Source organism: Clinocottus analis, unplaced genomic scaffold, assembly GCF_023055335.1.
Source record: "Clinocottus analis isolate CAN_PGR_092001 unplaced genomic scaffold, fCliAna1.0.p SCAF_23, whole genome shotgun sequence".
Lineage (NCBI taxonomy): Eukaryota > Metazoa > Chordata > Actinopteri > Perciformes > Cottidae > Clinocottus > Clinocottus analis.
The window spans coordinates 10,276,706-10,294,859 of NW_027175965.1; the positions used below are offsets into that span (position 1 = coordinate 10,276,706).

At 44.0% G+C, this 18,154-nt stretch overlaps 2 protein-coding genes across 4 annotated transcripts; both read right to left on the reverse strand.

Moving 5' to 3' along the window:
* Nucleotides 1-7,501: 7,501 nt before the first annotated feature.
* LOC137793797 (hydroxylysine kinase-like) lies at nt 7,502-10,448 on the reverse strand. Its single transcript, XM_068590154.1, has 5 exons — nt 10,445-10,448; nt 9,632-9,940; nt 9,026-9,168; nt 8,677-8,854; nt 7,502-8,028 (listed from the first exon to the last, which is right to left on the reverse strand). The coding sequence occupies exons 1-5, from the start codon at nt 10,446-10,448 to the stop codon at nt 7,589-7,591; spliced, it is 1,074 nt and encodes a 357-aa protein (XP_068446255.1). The 3' UTR covers nt 7,502-7,588.
* Nucleotides 10,449-11,981: 1,533 nt separating this feature from the next.
* Nucleotides 11,982-15,423, reverse strand: hykk.2 (hydroxylysine kinase, tandem duplicate 2). Of its 3 annotated transcripts, none has more exons than XM_068589828.1 (5): nt 15,390-15,423; nt 14,409-14,708; nt 13,672-13,814; nt 12,931-13,111; nt 11,982-12,772 (listed from the first exon to the last, which is right to left on the reverse strand). In XM_068589828.1, the coding sequence occupies exons 2-5, from the start codon at nt 14,701-14,703 to the stop codon at nt 12,330-12,332; spliced, it is 1,062 nt and encodes a 353-aa protein (XP_068445929.1). In that variant the 5' UTR covers nt 14,704-14,708; nt 15,390-15,423; the 3' UTR covers nt 11,982-12,329. The 3 variants fall into 3 exon arrangements, with proteins under 3 accessions (XP_068445929.1, XP_068445930.1, XP_068445928.1); XM_068589829.1 differs by having other exon boundaries at nt 14,409-14,726; nt 15,390-15,408; XM_068589827.1 differs by lacking the exon at nt 15,390-15,423 and adding an exon at nt 15,131-15,180.
* Nucleotides 15,424-18,154: the final 2,731 nt, after the last annotated feature.

Below are 18,154 nucleotides of genomic sequence, written 5' to 3' on the forward strand. Positions count from 1 at the left end.
AGTGAACTATTACGTTGTCAAATATCTCTAGTATAGTATTACATCAAAATGTAGAGAAAAAAAGTCAAAGTGTTGTAAGTTTGCGAACACATTGTCATCGATTGGCCAAGTATATTATGTAGAAAAAAATGTAATTTAAAAATGTATTTAATTTGCTTACCCTGTTCATTACTAATATAGAATTATTTTACAGGTTACATTAAGGCTCAGCATGTGATTATGGTTATGGTTTAACTCAGGAAAAACATGCTAATTAACCAAAGCCACAAACTAAAACTAACTTTAACTTGCTTTTCTCTGTGTAAACCTAAACTCAGACAGAGGTCCATCTCCCTGAACGCATCACTCAACTCTGATAAATACATGTTTAGTGCTTCTTTCACTCCAAAGTGTGGCCTCTGATCGTTATCCATGAATCAATCACATTTGTCAACATAATTGAGGTAAATGCAGCACTATACAAACATCATTTCTTGGAGACAGATGTTTAGGGTTCGAATGCACATTTTCTAATCTCTTACATGCTTTTGCCATGAACAGAGATATCAGTCTCTCGTGGGAGTTTCTGCTCTGCAGGATCACAAGCTGCAAGCTGTCAGGTTGCACAATACTGCAGCGTTAGCGTTCCTCATCTGAAGCTACCGCTGCTCAGCCCAGCACTTTGTTTGAGCTCTTCAACAATGCTGACATGACTGCAGGCATCACTTCCTTTGAGCTGGGAAACAATTCACCATTTTGTTTTCTCTTTAATTTGGACCACATGAGAATGAAAGTGAGGGATCAAACCTCGGGGTCACCCCCGCAGTGCCCTATTAGTGGGGAAAGGTCATGAGGTCAACGAAGAAAATATTTAGTGTGAGCAGAAAGAAACTGACAGTGGAGCAAAGTTACATCACTCAAGAGACTCAAAGCATTCGACTGCAATCTTGTGCCTCTAGATCATCTGTGTGGACTGAGTGTTGACCATCAAGACGTTTTTTATCCAACCAGAACAGACTGTCTGCAGCTGCTCACGCGCAGGACGTCACACGCCGTCGTTTAGACTGATCTGGACATGAAGACCCCGTCAGCGTTCACACCAGATGTAAAACACAGTAAACCAATCTGTGTCGCTATTTGAGGCTCAAAGAAAACACTCGCTGGCTTGATGACGATGAAAAACAACAAAGAGTGTGTGGGAGGATGAAACAAGCACACACACAACTTCAACCCAGAGGACCGCTGTTGTTTGTGTTCAGCAACATATATTTGGGTGGCCAGTTATAGCTGGATGCTCAACAAGCTCGCGTCTTTGTGGTGACTCACACTTTCTCAAAACAGCCGGCAATTACCTGTTTCCTACTGCACATGACTGCTGACTCATCACTGAGGCCTCACCGGCCCTCAAGCGACTACGACTGTGTGACAGTCTGCGTCGACAGGCAGACAGCTCCAGTTTCTGCCAACATTGTCTGACGGGTTTTGTTGGATGACTTTGAGCCAACTGGCTGCTCCAACACTTGTTGTGAGTGTGAATAACTTGTGTTTTACATCACGTTACTGTGGTGCTGACGTTGGTGTGCAGGCAGGTTGTTAATCACAGACGACAGCACAGGCTGTGGCAGACACACCTGGCCGAGGTCTCACACTGAGATGTTGGTCTCAGCCACCGCGGTGTCTCCGCTCTGTCGCTCGTGCACGGCTGTAAGAGTTGGGTTCATTGTGTGATGGTCATGGGATGTGTTGTTTGCATCTTGATTGTATGAATATTGCGCGGCCCCGCCAACATCTCGTACCAATGCTGCTGCATATTTCTGCTCCAGTGGGCTCACAGACGCCTCTGTGTCTTCGCCTCAGTTTATATATATCTAGTTTATCAGCCTGTGATTGATGGCGCTGCTGCATGAAGCCTCATAAACGACCTCCTTCCCCACAGGCCTCTCCTCCTCTGCCTATCAGGACACGCTGAGGAGAGAAGCTTTTAAATCGTCGACGCAAAAACTTTGGACAGTCTTTTGGCAAACGAGAGGGCCAATATTTTATGAGTACCACAACACAAACATAGCAAGAAAGTTTAAACCAGTTCAAGATCATTTATAAATCTTCTTAACTGCGAAATTACCAGACACAACCGTAAGTGTCCTGAGGTGATAAATCACATCCATCTTCAAAACACAGAACAACATGGAAGGAGTCTGAAAGGAAGACAGAGTGTGTAAGGGATGCAGGCTTGATGCTAACAATGACTAAACAACAAAAATAACTTCATTATTACTTCATTATTACTTGATGCTGACGCTGAGACCCGACTGGACCGTGAAAGAGTTCAAGTCAAATAAACCAGCAGGACGATCAAGTACAGAGAGATGAGCAGGTGAGACATGAGCAACAGGTAATCACACCAGGAACTACCAGGAAACATGATCAACACAACAAAAAGCAGCATGAACCATCTGAGACGCAGTCCGGCTCATTTCTCCAGGCTCCGCGTGTCGCTGTCTTCAGTCGAGGACCAGTGCAGCTGAAAAACCTTCTTTCAGGCGGCGGCTCTGAGAGTTAGTCGGGTTTTAATCACGAGTTCAACCCTCCAGTCCTGCTGTCTCTCTCTCAGCGCGCTCGAGTGACATGTCGAGCTCCAAGTTGCACACGTTGCTCTCCAAGTGCTTCACAGCAGTCAGTGCTGCTGACGTTATCTCAATGTGTGTTCACTTATTGTAAGAGAAAACAAGTTTAAATCATACAATATCAAATCTCTGGCTGCGTTTGTAGTTTCGAGGTGCAGTTTGCAGGAGAGCCTCTCGGGTCCGCAGTGTTTCTGATGTGGGCTCAACAGAAAGGAGATGGAGGCCAACAACAGCTCACAGGGACTCTGCATCATGGAGGTGGGTGTGAAGGGTCATCGGGGGTCATGCAGACCTTCCCAGTGACTCACAGTTTAAATGTCCACACCTCCCACTCACTCGCTTCGTCTCTTGCCTTCTCTTCCCCACCGGGCCGGGTTCTCTCCATCTCTGTCTGCAGCGTCATTTCCTCTGTAAACACGTCCACAAGTTCATCCAGATAAACATCACTGACTCTCATGGAGACTCTTATCAGAAGCACATGTCCTGGTGCAACGTCCTTAGAGCCTTCAATTGTTACAGAAAGATCAAAAATAGGATGTTCTCTATTATGAGAGCTGTAAACTAATGAACAGCAAACCCTGCAAAGCGACAGCTGGGAAACAGAAACACACCCAGAGTCACCTCCATGTCCCTGGAAGACTGAGGAGGTTTAACAGAATGAAAGGAAATGACGGGTTGAATAAAAAAGGTCATTTCATGTGAAAACAGAGTTTTACACAGAGCGAGAGGAGCTCCTGCCATCCTGCACGCGTCACATGACTTCATTGTTTCAGGGAAATAGTTTCCCTCTCAGCTATTCTCGTATACTTTCTAAACTTTTCTATTAGCGAATGTCATTTGTCAGAAGCGAGCGAGATAAACACACGTTCAGCTGTGGGATTTTAAAAAGCAGAAACATTGGCTTTTTTTCTCCTCCAGAACTTTTTGGATTAGAGTTATGAACTCTTCTATTTTCACACAAAAAAAATTAATTCCAGTTTCTCTTCAACAAATCTTCCAGTAAAGAAGCTTTTGGGCTGCCGTCCAAAATGATAGTCACACACACACACACACACAGACACACACACACACACACACACACAGACACACACACAGACACACACACACACACACACACACACACACAGTATGCAGTAGTTGTTTGTAAACATAGTGGCAATCAAAAACAACTTCTTGCTACTAAATGAAGCGTCACCATATAATCTACTGGAGCTGCAGTTCATCGTTGCACCAGCAGAGGCCGCTCTCCTGCAGCCTGAACCCGCTGACGGGCTGTTCTGAAGGCTGGTCCGTCTCTCTCTCCTCCGTCTCTCTCTCTTCCATCTCTCTCTCCTCCGTCTCTCTCTCCTCCATCTCTCTCTCCTCCGTCTCTCTCTCCATCATCTCTCTCTCCTTCATCTTTCTCTCCTCCGTCTCTCTCTCCTCCGTCTCTCTCTCCTCCATCTCTCGCTCCTCCATCTCTCTCTCCTCCATCTTTCTCTCCTCCATCTTTCTCTCCATCTTTCTCTCCTCCATCTCTCTCTCCTCCATGTTTCTCTCCTCCATCTTTCACTCCATCTTTCTCTCCATCTTTCTCTCCTCCATCTCTCTCTCCTCCATCTCTCTCTCCTCCATCTCTCTCTCCTCCGTCTCTCTCTCCATCATCTCTCTCTCCATCATCTCTCTCTCCTCCATCTCTCTCTCCTCCGTCTCTCTCTCCTCCATCTCTCTCTCCTCCGTCTCTCGCTCCTCCATCTCTCGCTCCTCCATCTTTCTCTCCATCTTTCTCTCCTCCATCTTTCTCTCCTCCATCTCTCTCTCCTCCGTCTCTCTCTCCTCCATCTCTCTCTCCTCCATCTTTCTCTCCTCCATGTTTCTCTCCTCCATCTTTCTCTCCATCTTTCTCTCCATCTGTCTCTCCTGTCATACTTTTGTCCTGGTTCGTATCAAACCTCTAATCTGAGCTGTGGTGAGGATGCTGGGTTTGTTGGGTTTCGGGTCAGAACCTTTAAATCCTCTGAGTGGATCTTTTCTGCTCGAGCGTCAAACTGAGAGCAGCACGAGTCGAGCTTGAAGGGATGTGACCTCATCTGTACGGATGAGTTTCTGTGAACTCTGCTGTTCCTGAGAGGAGGAAACAGAACTGGGACAGTTTATGAAATAATATTATAATAAAATATGAAATAACATTTAGTCATTCATCTTCTCCTAAAATGTCCTGTAGATGCATCAAAGATATCAGATGAAAATCAGACATGACCTCTGAACGCGACGTCTGGAGAATATTCCTGCGGCACTGAAGCATGCTGGGAAGTTAAACCATCGGAGGTCAGAAACTAAACATTTTCCGCTTATGTTAAGTCATTTTATAACAAACAAACTTGAAAATTCGTCATTTTAAATATTCTCCCTGTAATAATAAATAACTCTTTGATATTTCATACACATCTAAATGGGTCACAGCTGAAAACTGAATGCAGCTTTCTATGTGTACATTATGTAATTATCATACTCAGAGATGTTTGCATTGCTTTCTTGGCTCCGACAGAAATAAACACGTCTTCATGTTTCTTACCTTCAACAGTTTTGCAAAACTCAGTGATCACAACATGCATCACTAGAATATAATAATAATAATAATAATAATAATAATAATAATAATAATAATAATAATAATATAATCTCTTTGTTGTCCTTTTTAAACAGGTGTTGGCAGAACTTCCCTCAGAATCAGAATGTTTCTTTTGATTTAAGATCTTATTCAATAATAGTTTCATAAATGCCGATAAGCTTTTATTCCTGCAGCTCGTTGTGCAGATCCTCCAGACGAACGCTTCAGGACGAGTTGAAGAGGGTTGAAGAGAGCTGTGTCCTCTCAGCGGCCGCGGGGCGAGAGGAACTATAACTATGACTTAACTAGAACTTAACTAGAACTAGAACTTAACTAGAACTTAACTAGAACTATAAGAGCAGAACTTCTCTCTGAGCTCAGCCGTGTGGGAGGATCATGATCTCTCACAGGACGACGTGTCAAGATGTGAAGCACAGGAAGAGCTGAGAAAAGAACAGAAGTACATATCTTTGGAAAGTATTGTGTGTTCTACTGTGTATTGTGTGTCTTACTGTGTATTGTGTGTTTTACTGTGTATTGTGTGTTTTACTGTGTATTGTGTGTCTTACTGTGTATTGTGTGTTTTACTGTGTATTGTGTGTCTTACTGTGTATTGTGTGTTTTACTGTGTATTGTGTGTCTTACTGTGTATTGTGTGTTTTACTGTGTGTTTCACTGTGAGTAATTAGCATCCAAGTAAGCAAAGCTATTCAATAAATGTTTTTTACTGCACACACAAAATGCTACTATCATTGAGTAATGGACACATTTCTTTGTGTAAAACCTGGTAGATCAAGACATTACAAGCTGCTAATTAACATAACAGATGAGAGAGAGAGAGAGAGAGAGAGAGAGAGAGAGAGAGAGAGAGAGAGAGAGAGAGAGACAGAGAGAGAGAGAGAGAGAGAGAGAGAGAGAGAGAGAGAGAGACAGAGACATTAGCCTGGTATCAAACCCTGGCATCTTGGCTGCTCTGGATGTTTTGGGCATGAAGCTAATAAACACGACGTCTGTCAAGGATCCATGAAGTGAATCGTCCTCACAGGTTTGCTGCAGCTGCCGAGGCCGAGAGCGTCTGAAGCGTCTGAAGCGTCTGAAGAGTCTGAAACGTCTGAAGCGTCTGAAACGTCTGAAGCGTCTGAAACATCTGAAGCGTCTGAAGAGTCTGAAACGTCTGAAGCGTCTGGAGACGGAGACGAAGAGAGGAGATTCAGTCAAACTCAGACGTCTAGAACGCAGCCCAACGATAAGATTACTGTTTATTATGTTAATCTGTTATCAAATATATAGTTTACCGTATGTCAGAATGAATTAAACAGTGGAGTTAAGATCAACCTCTCCTTAGTATGTTTCAGCCATCTGACAACAGAAATGGCAATAAGCTTATTAATTAATTGATGTTTTTTGATTTGAAAATCCCAGTCAGAATATTTACAGATAGAAACTTTTCTTTTTTTAAAAAGTAAGTTCTGACTTTCAAAGCCAGCCGGATTAGTCTTTTCCATGTGTTTTATTAAAAAGGTGCAGAGTGAAACCGGCTCTGTCCTGATGCCCAGAGGATGAAGAGAGGAGTCGGTGTATTACGTCCTTTGAGTATTTCTGTTCCAGCTGTAATGTGTGAAACGTGGATTTAAAGTACAACAAAGACAGAAAGAGAAAAGAGAGGAAGCAGAGTGACTTTGAGGAAAGCTGAAGGTTCTCCGTGTCGCAGCGTTCACACAGCTGGAGGCTTCAGAGCTGCTTGAAGAACAACGTTCCTGCTGCTGACGGCTGATCTGCAGTTGTGTAACTTCTGGTTTCCTGAAAGACTCGTAAACTGGATCTGCCTCATGAATTATGGTTTCTATACATTCTTAAATGTAGAAAAGCATCTTCCCACTCACATACACTCAGTCTTTAAGGTTGAAGTCCCTTTGTGTTGGCACGCTAACACTTTTACAGGTTGGCCTTCACACACACAACAATCTGTAGATTATCAACACAACACCTGGTGAAGTCCTCCATATGCTCTCATGTTCATGGTTTCATGGTTTTTAAGCCTGGATGGGACTCAGAAGGTGAAGTGTGATAAATGAGCTGATGTCTCCATCTAGTGTCGTCTCTCTTCCCTCAACACCTTCCAGCTCTTCAGCACAATGTTCCACCAATAAAAGTGCTGGACGTGTGAACGTGAAACGCTTGCAAAACAAAGACGATGCAGCTCTGGAATAAGATGAGTGGAGTGAAAAGTCCAATGTTTGTATTTGCAGGTAAAGCAGTAACAACATGAAGCAGCAGAGGATAATATTCATCTGTTTATTCTCTCGGTACAGACGCAGTGAAGCACTTCATCCATTCACAGCTTCTCAGGAGCTTCTCATGTCTCATAAGCTCATCATCATCATCAGCTTCTTCATCATGTGTCTGAGAAGGTTCCAGCATCCGTGAACCACTTCTCCTCCACATGCTTCTTGCCGAGCTGCCACAGCTCATGAAGCAGCCGGGTGCCGCTTCCGGCCGTCGTCAGCAGGTACTTCCGGTTGTCCGGGTACTTGGTGACGTTGTACCGGCCGTACACCAGAGACTGGCACAGCCGGCCCAGCACCAGCAGGAAGAGGGCGTCCTTCTCCTCCTCGCCGAGCGGCAGGACGCTCTCCCAGCCCGCCAGCAGCGCTGCTGCCGCGTCCAGCGGGCGCCGGTTCTCCAGCATCATGTAGGCCACCATCACCGCCACCTCGAACACGAAGCAGTCCGTCCGGAGCTGAGAGAAGTCCAGCAGGCCCGACACCTCCAGCCGGCCGCCGGCCGCTGGAGCCACCAGGACGTTCTGGTCGCTCATGTCCCCGTGGATGAGTCCTGGAGCAACACAGAACCACACAGTGCTGCGTCAGGAGAACACTGATGTCTGAAGGAGAACACTGATGTCTGAAGGAGAACACTGATGTCTGAAGGAGAACACTGATGTCTGAAGGAGAACACTGATGTCTGAAGGAGAACACTGATGTCTGAAGGAGAACACTGATGTCTGAAGGAGAACACTAATGTCTGAAGGAGAACACTAACGTCTGAAGGAGAACATTAATGTCTGAAGGAGAACACTAATGTCTGAAGGAGAACATTAACGTCTGAAGGAGAACACTGATGTCTGAAGGAGAACACTGAGTCTCAATGTCAGGTTGTGGTTTAAATAACTAATATTTATTTTTATTTTCTCAAAATACGTTGATATTATATAACCGTCTATTTATTTTCTATTATTTTAAATATCGGATTCATCTGTATATTTTTTATTTCATCTGTATATTTTATTCTATCTGTAAATTTAATATTATTGCTAAAAAAAATGTTTCTTTTATTACTATTGTATTGTTTATTCATATTACTGGTTTCCTTTATCTCATTACTATTACTTGTGAGCAGTGCTGCTGTAATCCTGCAGTTTCCCCACAGAGGGACTCATAAAGGATTAAATGACCTTATTCCATATGTAAATATATGCATTACCTTTACGGAAAGAGACGATCTTGGGCATCACGTGTGTCTTGAACTGTTGGATGACGGCTGTGATCACGTCCTGCAGCGGATCTCCATCCATCACTGAGAGGTAGTCCTCCAGCAGAGGAACGTTGGATAAACTCCAAAGCTCTTCATATTGTAAGACATCCAGGTTGGGAGAGACAAACTGAAACCATGGACATGTTTTAAATAGTGTGTTTGCGTGGCTCCGTCTGTAAAGTTCATGTTCAGGCTCCACCGGCTCATCAACGCCTCCAGATGAAACCTGACCGAAGACGTCAGCCGCTGAAGCAGGTGAAACGTCTCCTGGCTGAAACACTGTGACCTTTGAACTGACCTGTTGTAGCGTCGTGTCCACGACGGCGGCCAACCGGCCGACATGGTAGAGATCTCGAGCCGAGACCGGAGACGCTGCCACGGTTTGTCCAGGGAGGAAGTTCATGAGTCTCACACAGAAAGTCTGAGCGCCTCGACCGAAGTCTACGAGCAGAAGATGGAGATGAAAACCGAGATGTTTAGTTCTCTGTCGCGTCACAGCCCCGCGTGGCCTTCAGGCCTCCAGGCCTTCAGGCCTCCAGGCCTTCAGACCTTCTAATACTATTTAACAAAAGGAGTTTCCTGTTGGAGTCACACTGCAGAGCTGCTGCTTTCATGACATCGTCGCTCATAAAACAGACGCAGAAGTCGAGCGAGAGCACAAAATGAAACAGACATGCAGCATCAGACACAATCATCAAGTTTAAAATCCAGCAGTTTGTTTTGTGGAGGCCGAAGAGGCTTTCTTTCAATATTTAGCATTTAACAATTAACTTCTGTTTTCTTTTTTAAGTCAGAAAACATCTCATATTCTGAGACAGCGTTCATGAATGAAAATTAAATCAAGACCAATGAATCTTCCGCAGCGTGTGATCTGATCTCATGACTCAAAGTAAGGAACTTAAACCCATGTCCTCCAGGTTCAGGAGCCGCCCGGCGGCGCTGAGCACGGCGGTCGGAGCGGGAATCCCTCGCCGCTTCAGGAAGGACATGGCCCGGGTCTGCAGCTCCAGCCGGAGGACGTTCTTGCTTTCTTCTGAGTTCATGACCTTCAGGACGAACTTCTTGTCCTCCTGGTCCACGATGAGGAAGTTCTGGTCCATGTAACTCGGCAGCGTGGAGATCTCCGCGGCCGTCAGGCCGTAGAGCTGCAGCGCCAGCTCGGCCGCTCGCTGCAGGCCGAGCGCCGGCCGCAGGTCCACAGGTAGAGGATCACCTGCACACCAGGGAACATCTCACACCTTTATGTGGACAGGTTCTGTACTCAGAATACATGAAGATTATTGCACCCTAGTGGCCAGGTGTTTGGTATTTTCATCCAGTTTTACGTCATTTACATTATAGTTTTAACCATTTGGTCACTTTAATCTAAAATGTTGTGTTTGCACCACAAAGTAAAGACTAGATTCATGCTAAATGTTTGCATTTCTTAAAATACAAAAACAGTTTTTGTGAACTCTGTTGAAGTTAAAGTAAAACGCTTCAGTTCAATACATTAAATGGAATCATCTAAAATGAGGACACACATCAGTTGTGTATTAAGAAACTAATTATTTAAAATCTGACGACTGTGTGAAAGTAAGAAATGCAAAATCAACCATAAAAACTTATAAATAATGAGCACAAGCAGCAGTTTCAACAGCCGTGAGTACAAATAATACGTTATACTAATTCATTCAGTATAAAAAGTACATTTCAGTTTGAACAAGCGTGCTCTCACCCATCGCCTCCAGCAGACACAAGTGAAGTGAACTCGCACCTGAAGCTTCTTCGGGACGTGCCAGTCAAACCAGTTCCATCACAACGTCCTCATCGCCAACAGAAACCAGTTGTCTGCAACAAACAGATACTTCATGCGAGCAGACGGCTCAAACCCCCGAGAGGCAGCGCAGGAAACTGATTCATGACGTCAGCAACAGAACCGGTTCTCCTCTCAGAGGCAGAGACTTGTCCTCCATGTTGACTTCATATCTCATGACTGAGATATGAAGCGCTTCAGGAAGCTCATCTGAAGACATTTACCATCATGCAGCCAAACATTTCATGAGCATCTGGAGATTTAATATCTTTCATAAACAGTTTCACGTTTGCTTTTGGACAGAAAGTCAGTTACAGAAATGATGACAGATGAGAGTTTGTCTTCAGTCAAGCCTCCACTGGAAGCTCACGAGGGCAGAATTACACAATGACTTATGTTATTATTATTATTATTATGTCTATGAAGACCAGCAGTAAACTGTTGATCTGACAAGTTTTCAACCACATCAAACAAAAACTACGAGTCAATACTAGAGGGAGTTAAAGTAAAAGATGTAAACTGTGCCCACTGTAAAACCCTGTTGACTAGTTTCTGGGTCAGAACTCAGAACCATGAAGAGCTTCATCCAGTCAGCTGACTCAAAGCTGCTGTTTGATAAACGCTTGAAGACATTCAAGTGTTTCACGTCACATTAGCTTCTCTAGATTCTTCAGCTTGATTAGTTTCCATCACGCAGCTGAACGCTGATGGAAGCAGACACGAGTCTCTACAGCGCTGACACAACCGCCCAGTACAAGAAACATGACACCACAGCTCAAGTATTTAACACACACACACACACACGCACACGCACACACACACACACACACACACACACACACACACACACTTACCTCATGTGAGAACCGCCGGTCTGAAGACGTGCAGACGTGTCTTCTCTCCTAAAGAGACTCAATCTGATGCAGCTGAAGCCGATTAGACCTCAAGGCCTGAGACACCTACCGACCACGCCTATATATATCTATATATATATAGATATATATATATACATATATATATCTATATATATATAGATATAGAGATATATAGATATCTATAGATATAGAGATATATAGATATCTATATATATATCACGTACATGTATATAGGTATGTGTGTGGTTATTATTAAATGGCTTTATAAATCTCAACATATTTACACATTTTGAGAGGAAGTATATTTAATAATAATTTAATTTAATCTTGGTTTACTCCACAGTGAGCAGGACACTGAGACATAATATTCACTTTAAAGAAGCTCAACTGTTATTTATTGCCTCCATAATTTAAAATGAGTTTTGTAGGATTGCTAGCAGAAAGTCAAGCGTCTTCTCTTCTTCATGTTCAGATATCAGGACTCAAATAAAGTGAAGTGTAAAATATACAGGGAAGTATTTCAGAAACAGACTTTACACAAAAAAAGATGTTGAAGTGTTAAAGATCAGACACGAGTCGCTTGATGTGCTTTTATGTGACCATCTTTATCAAATATGTCATATTTTACAGCTTTATTTGTTTCTTGCAATGAAAAGAAAATACAAAGGTTACAAAAATGAATAACGTAAAAAAGAAGTAAACAAAAAGACAAAAGTTGAAAAGTTGAAATCCGCAGAAAGACCTGAAAAAGATTCAGAAAGTCAGAAACATAACCCTGAGATCAGAACCCAAACCTTCATAATCATCATCAGAGGAGATGAATCAAAGCTCTCCATAACCAGAACAGGTCTTTTTCTAGACGGTTGGGATAAGATAAGTTGATTGATTTCACTTTACACCTTAATTAAAAGAATTTAAAGCTTCCACATTCCTCACAAGGCGTCCCTGAGTTCAGCGGCGCTCTGAAACCACAGCTCCTCCACCCGCTGCTTCCCGAGCGCCCACAGCTGACGCAGGACGCCGCCGCCCTTCCTGGAGGTGACCAGCAGGTACTCTGCGTTGGCCGGCTGCAGGATCACAGCGTGACGAGATAAAACCAGCGACTGGCAGAAGCGGGACAGCACCAGCACGTACAGACAATCCCTCTCGGCCTCGTTGAGGGGAAGCACGCTCTCCCAGCCGGCGAGGACGGGCCCGCCCGCCGCCGTGGGCTCGGGGTTCTCGATCATCATGTACATGATGGCGATGGCCAGCTCGTACACGTAATAGCCGCTGTTCATGTCCCCGAAGTCCAGGATGCCGGAAATCCTGTGGCCGCCGCTCTCGTCGGGCTGAACGAGCACATTGAGGTCGTTGAAGTCTCCGTGGTTAATGCCTGAAGAGGAGAAGAGCAGCAGAGCTGTTTTAAACATGTTTTCATGTGTTCATCACGCAGACGCTGCTGACAGCACGAGGATCGAATGAGCTGTAGCGAGGAAGAGTTTAAACTCACTCGCTCCCTTATGCAAACGTTAAGGTAAATGTCATACTCACAACTGCGGAAGCTGCAGCGTTTGTCAATCACAGAGGTGTTGTACTGATGAAGAACAGACTTCACCACCTCTAACAGAGGATCTCCTGCTAGAACACTCAGGTATGGCTCCAGGAGGGGAACGTTGGACAGACTCCAGATGAACTTCTCCCTGTGCAGCACCTCCAGGTGAGGATGCTCCATCTGGACGCAACACAACCACACAGAGACGGGCTTAAAGAGCAGAGAGGGACCTCTGCTTATGATGAAGATGATCTGAATTATATTCCATAATAATGCAAACATGGGCGACAATGAAGTACGACCATGTGGTTCAGAAAGAACTCAAAACATCTGGAGGAGTGGAACATGTTGTCACTGAGGACAATTATAGAAAACAATCTTACAGTTTTGTCTTGAGACCATGAACGTCCTGATCGTGGAGCTCTGTGTTGTCCGACGTGTGACAGACGAAGTACAGCAGAGTTTAAATGTGTACAGCAGAGTTTAAAGGTGTGCAGCAGAGTTTAAAGGTGTGCAGCAGAGTTTAAATGTGTACAGCAGAGTTTAAATGTGTACAGCAGAGTTTAAATGTGTACAGCAGAGTTTAAAGGTGTGCAGCAGAGTTTAAATGTGTACAGCAGAGTTTAAATGTGTACAGCAGAGTTTAAATGTGTACAGCAGAGTTTAAATGTGTACAGCAGAGTTTAAATGTGTACAGCAGAGTTTAAATGTGTACAGCAGAGTTTAAAGGTGTGTTCTACCTCCTGGAGGATCTGGTCCATCCTCGCTGCCATCTGGCCCGTCTCATAAAGTAACCTCGGTGTTAAAGGAACCTTGGAAATCGTGGTTCCAGGTAAATACGTCAGCAGCCTCACGAGGTACTTCTGGCGGCCGTGACCACAATCTGAGAGAGGACGACAGGGTTAGTGTTGCAGCTCCTCCTCTTCATCACTGATCCTCATGAAGGAGGCATTCACCCCCCCGTGGCATGTCGGTGCACCTCCAAACTGGATAGCATCTCTCTCTCTCTCTCTCTCTCTCTCTCTCTCTCTCTCTCTCTCTCTCTCTCTCTCTCTCTCTCTCTCTCTCTCTCTCTCTCTCTCTCTCTCTCTCTCTCTCTCTCTCTCTCTCTCTCTCCCTCTCCCTCTCCCTCTCCCTCTCTCTCTCTCTCCCTCTCTCTCTCTCTCTCTCTCTCTCTGTGTGAACATGAGCATGTTGTCCAGGAACAAACAAGTGAAAACATGAATGAAACACAGTTGTTAATCACTAGTGAACTCATAATTAATGGTGATTAAATCTCATTGAAGAAAATCACCTTCAGCATTTTGGGAGGAAATCGTACAATAATGCCAAAAGTTAGAGAAGTAGCATAACATTTCCCTGCAGTGATGGTCTCGTGTGCACTGAGCTGCTTCTTCTGACTATATTAAACTTAAGAGTCTCACAGTGTCCGTCTGCACACATCCTGTCAGCTGGAGCCTGTTGGACCGGTCCTCACCTGCTTCCTCCAGGCTCATGAGCCGTCCTGCAGCGTCGGGCAGGACGGCTTGAGCAGGAAGTCCCTTCTGGCGCAGCACCGCCATGGCGTGCGTCTGCACCGCCGCCAGAGAGGCCTCCTTGCTGTTCTCCGTGTTCAATATCTTCAGGAGGAACTCGCCGCCCTCGCCGGCCGCCACGTAGAAGTTCTGGTCGTCGTAGCTCGGCAGAGAGCGGACGTCCGACGCCGTCAGCCCGAAGAGCCTCTTCACCATCTCAGCGCCCTGAGCCGGGCTGAAGTCGGGCTTTGTTGCCATTATTGCTGAATGACGACAACAAGCTGTCACATGCAAACATCACAAACATCACATTGCAAAACAAAAAGCATCACAGATAATAATTTAGTATTAAACTGCTGAAGGGTGAACTTCAGCCTCTTTAGAAATCAAAGGGTTTAGAATAAATATAAAATAAATGTGCACATCATGACTTTATATCATTTTATAGTAAGTTATAGTATGTTTCTGATATCGTATAATCAATATACAATCACTCAATCTAAATAATAACATTTGGTTGGAGCCAATATTAAGCCCCATTCAAAAATAAAATATTATATATATATATATAAAATATTTCATGTGTTTTACCATCTGCACTGACAAATACTTCAATATTTACTACTGTCTTCTATGTATCTGCAGATATGACAACATAACTGTGAACTTAATGACTACAAGTTACCTGTTAAAAGAATCAGAGACATAGTGAGTCTGAATAAATAAATATGAGTTACATAAATGGATCCTGAGCTCCGGATCCAGCAGCGTTCAGTCGGCACGTTGACGAGAAGCTCGTCAACTTTTAATATAAACTGAGATCAGATAAACTGAGATCAGATAAACTGAGATCAGATAAGAGGGTTTATTCAGCACATTTCAACAACAGCAAGGTTCAAAGTGCTTCACATTAAATATCATAAGAACAACAGCTGTGAACTCACCTCGCGCCGCGCGCAACAGGATTACGTCACAAGTTGCGTGGTCCATAAATACTACTGAAAACACACAGATCTACATCCGGTTGGTATTTTCAAACAAAAAGTATGGACGGCCAGCTCATTTTTATTTTCATGTTTCTATTTCGGGTTTAAGTGACAGCAAAATATTTTAACTTTCTTAAGCTTATAAATAACTTCTATGGAAGAGAAACTCAGTTTAACATGAATATGTTGTTTTTATACCTTAAGCTCCTTTACAAGGTGAACTCATTGTCCAGTAAGAATAAACATAATAATAAACGGCCGTTAATAAAATGTCTTAAAAGTCTTACTAGTAAATGTGAGATTGTGGCAATAAACAACAATGTAAAGATAATTATCACCAAAACACTAAAAGATCAGAAGCATCACATCGGCCTTCCTGAGAAGCTGTTGGTGATGTCATGAAGCTGGCTTCATTCACCCATTCATCTGACACGTCATTCACCCATTCATATGCTAATGCCACGTGATGATTCATGCTAGTAGTTAGCATTCGCTCACCGCAGCCTTTCAGGAGCAATTTGGGGTTCAATGTGTTGCTCAAGTTCACCAACGTGGACTGAAGGAGCCGCGAGGGAACCCGAGCTTCTGATTGGACGAGTCGCTCTGTCTCTGAGCCTCAGCCGCCAGTAGAAGACTTGGATCAAAGCGTCAGCTTGACATGTAATGTAATAATGTAATAATGTAATAATGAGGCCAACAACAACCTTGAGGAGAACCAGTGGAAGACTACAGCTGTTAGCGTGCGCAGCTGTTAGCGTATGCAGCTGTTAGCGTGCGCAGCTGTTAGCGTATGCAGCTGTTAGCGTATGCAGCTGTTAGCGTGCGCAGCTGTTAGCGTGCGCAGCTGTTAGCGTGCGCAGCATCACACGGAGACGTCCGTTGATGAGTCCACTGTCCAGCCATCAACGTTCAAGTCAAGTTTCAAAAGGAAAATGAGTTCCTCTGCAACCAGATGTGACTGCATAGCATGACGGTAAGTCAATGATTGTTTTTATGGTTAAAGAACAACCTTTTTGCTCTGACACTAAACATATGAAACTACAGTCTGTTTCAAACGTGAGCATCGATGCTTTTTGTCAACAGCTGATTTCAAGACGGGTTATTGTTCGTCCTCAACACATTCAATGTTCTGTGTGTGTGTTTGCACCAGACGAGCTGGATGGGAATGTGTTTCCTCATCAGCAGATGGATGCATCTGTCTGGGAGGGTTTGCATTCATGTTGAGTGAAATTACATTTCCTTTAGCTGACGCTTTTATCCAAAGCATCCTACAATAAGTGCATTCAACATGATTACAAACTCAGAAGGACAAGAAGGTACAATTCCTTCCATGAAGTTAAACTCCAAAGTGCTCTCAGTAGGAGACGTGTAAGTGCTGCTAAAGTGCTGCCATGGCGCTGATTACCTGCAGCCGAGCTTCAGATGACACAAAGGAAGCTGGCAGTCATCTCAGACACCTGCCGTCATTAGGATTGAGACCTTTATTTAACCAGGTAAAATAACCAGATGTGCACTGCTGCCCTGGAGCACAGGTACAATATGAAAACACATACAAATTATAATAAAAGAAACAGAGGCTAAAAACAACATGAAAATAAAAATGAATTGGCGGTCCATTGCTCAGCTTCCACTGGCACACAAGAGTATTGATCAGCAGATGATTTGTCAGCAACATCTTCCTATCCAGGCGTCTATAACTCTACATGTTGCTTGTGTAGACAGAACTCCATAACATGGTCACTGATCTGCTGTCAGTGGAAACGCAGCCAGAGAAAAGGAATGCGGTTTATTTAAAGGATGCAGCCAAGACATGGCGGCCATGTTGGATCAGCGATGCAAGTGAACATGACATGAATGTTCCCGCTGAAGGACCTGAAGGATCGTCCACCCGGAATTATTGTTGATGAGAGAGTTAAGAGAGACACTTGCAAACCGTTTGGTTGTTATAGTTCTGCGCGCTCGTTTTGACAGCTAGTATGTTTCATGCATAAAACATGAAAAAGCACATTATCTTCAGCACATAGAGCCTAAACAACACAAGGTAACGCGTGTTTTTAGGGAGTAACACATCTCCACATTCACCTCGATAGTCAACAACAGAGGAAGATGAGGAAAAATGAAAATGCATTGCGTTTGTCGCCTCCGTCTGCCAGCCTGCTCATATTGATGAAATGGCCTTTATCGGTCCGGTCATGACACAATCTGCTCTCTTTAGCTCATGAGAGGAGACGATGAGCCTCACGGCGCCGACACGGCAGCTGCTGACAGTCAGTATTAGAACTGCATATGAATTATCCAATAATCAAAGACAGTGAATCCAGTTCCATGACAAGAATACTGGTAGAAAAATAACCAAGCATGTGTTACACATCAGACATTAAACTGTTCTTCAACCTTCAGAGTTCTGAAACTACACACTGTTGGAGTGATGATAAACCAAGACATGTGCAGTGTATGAACTCAGAGAATAAGAAAACTGCTGCTAGTGAACACGATCACGGTGAAAGCTGCTTTTGCACATTTTTGATATGGTAGAAAATGTTGTATTCAACATGTATTTTAAGATCTTAAAGGCCCGCGTGGGGACTGAGTGGCTTTTAGAGGTCAGGCTGTACATTACAATCAGCTAAATACGCCCTTGTGAGCTGAATGGATCTAAATGAAAATGCCCTGAGATGTGAGCGGCGGCTCATGTGGAGGATGAAGCCTTCAGCATCAACGAG

Coding starts and splice junctions, on each gene's coding strand:
- LOC137793797 (XM_068590154.1), bottom strand. Junction 9,169..9,631: donor CCTGAACCTGGAGGACATGG/GTTTAAGTTCCT, acceptor TTCTGCTCGTAG/ACTTCGGTCGAGGCGCTCAG. Junction 8,855..9,025: donor TGGACACGACGCTACAACAG/GTCAGTTCAAAG, acceptor CCATGGTTTCAG/TTTGTCTCTCCCAACCTGGA.
- hykk.2 (XM_068589827.1), bottom strand. CDS start 15,152: ATGTCTCTGATTCTTTTAACAG. Junction 13,815..14,408: donor CATGAGCCTGGAGGAAGCAG/GTGAGGACCGGT, acceptor GTCCTCTCTCAG/ATTGTGGTCACGGCCGCCAG. Junction 12,773..12,930: donor ACGCTGCAGCTTCCGCAGTT/GTGAGTATGACA, acceptor TCTCCTCTTCAG/GCATTAACCACGGAGACTTC.